Source organism: Elaeis guineensis, chromosome 14 (genome assembly GCF_000442705.2).
Source record: "Elaeis guineensis isolate ETL-2024a chromosome 14, EG11, whole genome shotgun sequence".
Lineage (NCBI taxonomy): Eukaryota > Viridiplantae > Streptophyta > Magnoliopsida > Arecales > Arecaceae > Elaeis > Elaeis guineensis.
In genome coordinates, this window is record NC_026006.2 from 35551743 (window position 1) to 35557650 (window position 5908).

The following is a 5908-nucleotide window of genomic DNA, read 5'->3' on the forward strand; positions in this document are numbered from 1 at the left end:
TGAATGGGATGGATTCTATCCGATCTATTTAAACTCAGAGATGGGTATAATTTATAGATAAAATATACTTCACTCTGAACCAAATTTAATGCAACCTTAATTTGAATCCCTTCTTTCGATATTATAATTATTTTAAAATATTTATAAGATAGGTAACTTACATGATCCGATCCAACCCATCTTATCTATCCTATTTGACCCGGTCCAGGCCATCTACTTCATCTGACTCGATTTGAAGTGGTACGGGATGGATATGATATGAGTTTTTAATTATGGGATAGATATGGATTTTAGCGGATCCGTCTCACATTGTATATATTGCTATTCCTATCCACGGTCCGAGTTTATTTGGAAATTTCAAACTGAAGCTACCATTTTACCAAAAAAAAAAAGCCTTTTCTTGCCAACCTTTACATCGGCTTCTACTTCTAAGACATCTCCCAAAAAAAAAATCCTCAGACAAGCAAGCAGAGAGAGAGAGGCGGCATGGCGGAGATTTTGGTTGTTTGTTTGATCAAAAAGTTAGCTTCCACCTTCACGTCGGCGGCAATGAGACGGGTGGTTTCCCGGGCCGCATCGTTGCGACAACTTGAGCAAAAAATTCGTGGAATCATGAGGAATCTGGAGTTGATGCGGGCCTTTCTAAGTTATGCCGACAAATACAGAGCCAACGACGAACTGATGGGCGTCTGGGTGAACCAAGTGAGGGAGATCGCTTACGACATCAACATCCTTGCCGATGAGTTCACCTATCTAACTTCTGGGCAAAGCCGGAGAACCCTCAAGAGCCACCTCTACAGTGCCTTCACCAGTCCACAGAACACCAAGGCCTTGCATCATCTCTTGAATGATCTAGAAAATATCAGGAAAGAGCTTGATCGACTTTTAGAAACTGAAGAAAAATACGGCTTTAGGATGACAGGAGGATCGCCTAGTTCGAACAAAAGCTTGCATCTCGCAGAATCAGCACATTTCATCCAGGAAGAGGAGATGGTGGGGTTCGATAAGCACACAGATCTGCTCATGAGATGGCTAATGGATGCGGAGTCCCAGCGCACCGTGATCTCCGTGTGGGGTATGGGAGGCGCTGGCAAGACCGCCCTGGTCACCACTGCGTACAGAGCCGAGATGGTCGTCAGCCACTTCGGCTGTCGTGCGTGGGTTTCTGTGTCTCAAAGTTACGACGCCCATGACCTGCTCAAAAGAATCATATTGGCACTGCACCCGGAGAGAGGGCAGGCCAATCATCCGCACAGGCTGGATTCTATTCCTTCCCGGGGACTCGTGGAGATACTCAAGTCACTTGTGCATCCTAGGAGGTACCTAATTGTCTTGGATGACGTGTGGCATAAAGAAGTTTGGGATGATGTTGGTAGTGCGTTGTTCGATAATGGTTGTGGGAGCAGAGTCGTCATTACCACACGGAACCAGGAAGTTGCTTCAGCGGCGGTTGATATCCGGGTTATGAAACTTGAGCCATTGCAAGAATACGATGCATGGACACTGTTCCGCAAGGAAGCATTTGGGAGAGATAACGATGGAAGCTGTCCTCCAGAACTGGAGGGTTTGGCTAGAAGAATAGTGGAGAAGTGTGATGGCTTGCCATTGGCTTTAGTGTCTATAGGAAGGCACATCTTACGGACCGAAGAGACAAAGATGGCATGGAAGAGCATTCTTGATGGTCCAGCATGGGGGAAGAGAGCGAACCTGGATCTCCTCAAGATCTCTACAAACTTAAACCGCAGCATCGATGGCCTACCGCATCAACTCAAGAACTGCTTCCTATATTGCAGCATATTTCCGAAAGGCCATGTCATCAAAAGAAAATCTTTGATCAGATTATGGGTGGCAGAAGGATTTGTACGGGAAGGTGCAGAGCGCACAGCAGAGGAGGCGGCAGAGCAGTGCCTCAACCAACTTGTTAGCCAATCTGTGCTCCAGGTGACAGAGAGGAATGACTTTGGAAGGGTGAGCCGCCTTCGAATGCATCTTCTTATGAGGGACCTGATTGTGGCTAGATCAAGAGAAGAGAATTTCCACCAGATCTATGACACTGATGCAGGAGGGATGCTGCAAAATAGAGTTCAGAGTCTTTCAATAATTGGAAGCAGGGGTGATCACCAATTGAACGAAAAGATGCCCAAACTTCGATCTTTCCATGTCTTCTCATCAGTTTTGGCCCCTTCCCTGCTCTCCAACTTTAGGCTATTGACGGTTTTGAATCTATACCGAGCTCCTATTGAAAGACTACCAAGCGATGTCGTCGATCTCTTTAACCTGCGCTACTTGTGTATTCGGAAGACTAGAGTTAAAGAGCTTCCCGTTGCAATTGGTAAGTTGCGGAGCCTAGAATACTTGGATGCATGGCACACTCATGTGGAGAACTTGCCATGGGGAATAACAAGTCTGGAAAACTTGCAGCACCTTATGGCAAAAAAATTTGAAGGTAAAACTTCAAGATACACAGATAGCACGAGTGGGGTGCAAATTCTTGACAGAGTACAGAATTTGAAGCGCCTACAGACACTGAAAGCTGTTGTGGCAAACGAAGACATGATAAAAGGCCTGAGTAATTTGACACATTTGAGAAGATTAGAAATTGTAGAAGTAAGAAACATGCATTGTGTTAAGCTGGCTAAGTCCATACTGAAGATGAAACACCTTCGTCACTTGGTTGTTAAAAGAAAACACTGGCATGAGACATTGCAGTTGGGATCTCTAGAACCACCACCGCCCCTGCTTCAAAAGCTGAGTTTGTATGGTAAGCTGGAGGGGAGGGTGTTGCCTCATTGGGTTAATTCCCTCACAAACCTCACGCATCTAACACTGCAATCATCTGGGATTGGAAAAAATTCGCTTCGTTCGCTCTCCTTGTTGCCCAAGCTAGTATATCTTGTTCTTTTAGAAGTATATGATGAGCAGAAATTGGATTTTGATGCAGGATGGTTCCATGAGCTCAGATTACTCCGGTTACAGGACATGGGCCATCTCAGGAGCATTGAAATAAAGCAGGGAGCACTGGTAAACTTACATGAGCTATTTTTGGTGAGATGCCGAGAGTTGAAGATGGTGCCCACTGGCATCGAAACCCTCATACATCTCCAAAAGTTGGTGCTTGATGACATGCCAAATGAATTAGTGGAGAAGCTGCATGTAGGGGGAGAGACTGAGGAGGATCGCTTAAAGGTTCTGCATATCCCCATTATCATGAACTGGGTTAGAAGTGGGGACAGATGGATTGAACAAAGGCTTTCCTGATGGTGAACATATCCTCAGTATGCTTGGAAGAACATGTCAGGGATCATGGGCTGATGTCACGGCTTAATGGTCCAACATGCATGAAGTTTGAATATTTCCTCTAAGGAAGGGTGATCTGAGACAGATGAGGTGCGTTCTAGTCTCCTTCCAATACCTTCACATCCTAGTGAATATTTCATGATATTTTGGGTGAAGGGGAGGTTTGAGAGGAAATAGTTCAGAATAATATGATAAAAGTTGATATACTTTTTTCTTTTTTGAGGATAATAAAAGTTGATATACTAGCATATGTTAATCTTTTTAAATGTGTATAGCTGTAAGAGTTTAAAGAATAAATATCTGTAGATTCTCATGATGATATACTTGCATAGATACATTAATCTTTTTAAATGTGTATGACTATAAGAGTTTAAAGGACAAGTATCTGCAGATTCTCATGAAGATAAAAGTTGATGTGTTTGTAAATTCTTCCCCTGTTTTTCCTTAATAAAATCTGTGTGGCTACTTGCCTCCCTCGCCACCCAAAAAACAAAAAAGTGTTGTCTGTAGATTCCGATGTTCTTTCTTCTTGCCTAGATTCTGCTAAATACTTGCACCTTGTGATGTTGGGTGCAGTTGTTGAGCTTGCTGAATTGAAGGGTACTTGTTTGAAATCGTGTCAAGCAGAACATCTCATCGTTCTGCAGTGATAGTTCATAATGCTTCAATCTGTATCTTAGTTACAGCTGAAAAAGGAACGAGACATTTTTATGCAATAAACCGTTGTATAATTGATATTGTAATATTACTTATATTCAATTCTGCATTAAATAACTTAATCTCTTCTCTTTTTCCTAATTTCCTGAGTTGTCCGAATATGTTATTCTGTTACACGGTTGGAGGTGATGATTAGAACAAGTGTGCTGATATGTCACAACAATCTACTTTCAAAACATTACCAACTTTTGTAACAATATATAGCTACCATTATGACTACATCTGACTTCATCTTGGTGATAAGGTTTTATTATTATTTTGGCATTAATATTCAAAGGTATACTATAATAACGTTCCCCTTTAATTTTGTAACTTGTTATCACAACTAATCAAGGTTTCTACAGTAGTGAAACTTTTTATTCCAAAAATATGCAAATTCTGGGCTACATAATGGTGTGCCATAATTACTGAATGGTATCCTTTTTCTATTTTTCAATTTGGTGATGGATGGTCCGTGGCATGAATGTATGGAACCAAGGGAAGGTTAAATCTTTGTTGATACAATTATCTCCGAAAATACTTTTGTTATCGTGATATCTTTTCTTTTTTTTTTGAGTTTTTTTTTTAAGTAGAAGGGCGATAAGAATACTACCCGACCTTTACTGCAAATTGAGTAGGGTTTCACTAGAGCAGTTAAAAAGAACTTTTGAGTTACAGAAGTGTACCAACAACGAGCTTGTAGCTGACAAAGAAGACATGCTGTAGAACCATTGGAGACGTAAAGCAGAGCACTAGAAATGAAAGCGGCGGGGTAACTGGTGGTCCTGTATAACACAGATTGCAGCAACTTGGCCAACAAGGATAGGAGACCAAAGTAGAGACCAGTTGAGCGGAGGAAAAACTTTGAATTCCTGCATTCTAAAGGATGATCCTCAACTGAATACAAAGTCTACCATGTGTTGCAAGATTACCTGTTAATTAGTGTAAAATCCAAAATAACAACAAACAATCATATATAGGAAATAAAACACAATAATTTACGTGATTCAGCCTTGGACCGACATCCATGGGCAAAGATGAGGAGAAGTTACATTATATCAGAAAATAAAGTACAAAAAGAATGAGCAAATAACCTTTACAGTGTATGGTGGCTAAAATAATAAAAGTTGCGATAATAATATATAGCCATCCATTCTAAAACAACGAGAAAAGATCAAAACGCCCAAACAAGCCAACTAGAGTCCAGAAAATGGGTCGGATCCATACCAGGGGGTTGCGCATCCTCTACCGACATGGACCTCATCTAAAATCTTCTCAGAACACGTTCTCAAAATAGTCAGATCGGGTGATAAACCTGGTCATACCAAAATTCAAGCAACACTCAACACCATGTTGAATCTCCTATTCAAACATTGGAAAGCATAGTAGCCAAACTCCTCATTTTCTGCCGCACTGCCATGTTCAATTAGCAGTTTTTTACTATCAAGCATCGACCAGTTACTGAATAGATTGAGACCTCTGAGACTATTAAAGTAACAGACTTCTGCTTGTTCAAAAAAAAAATCATTAATTCCTCTCTTCCATGTGGGCCCAATTCATGCAGTCACAAGAATTAGCACTAAACAATGAGCAAGCTTTGGAATGTTTCTTTTGGTCCAGTCCAGACATAGCTCTTCAACTGATTTAAAGGATGGCAAACTCCCATAAGCAGGTACAATGATTTACAGATAGAACTAGAGAATTTGCAATCGACAAAAAGATGATCTAGAGACTCAGTTGCATGCTGCCAAACACAGAGCCTCCCAGGTTTTTCTGAAACTTTCTATCAATTATCATTCAGCTTGTTCTTCGAAAACAGTCACGTAAAGCCTTTAATTTTAAGGGGCACACAGACTCCAAAGGGTATTCGCAAATCAGCATTTAATTCCCCTTGAGTTGATGAAAGGATACAGAG

The 5908-nt window shown here is 41.3% G+C and overlaps 1 protein-coding gene across 1 annotated transcript; it reads left to right on the top strand.

Moving 5' to 3' along the window:
* Positions 1-327: 327 nt before the first annotated feature.
* Positions 328-4095, top strand: LOC140853789 (disease resistance protein RPM1-like). Its single transcript, XM_073248752.1, has 2 exons — positions 328-3387; positions 3874-4095. The coding sequence occupies exon 1, from the start codon at positions 487-489 to the stop codon at positions 3256-3258; it is 2772 nt and encodes a 923-aa protein (XP_073104853.1). The 5' UTR covers positions 328-486; the 3' UTR covers positions 3259-3387; positions 3874-4095.
* The last annotated feature ends 1813 nt before the right edge of the window (positions 4096-5908 follow it).

What these genes read in the sequence shown, in the direction of transcription:
- LOC140853789 (XM_073248752.1), top strand. Translation starts at nt 487, where the DNA reads ATGGCGGAGATTTTGGTTGTTTGTTTGATCAAAAAGTTAGCTTCCACC.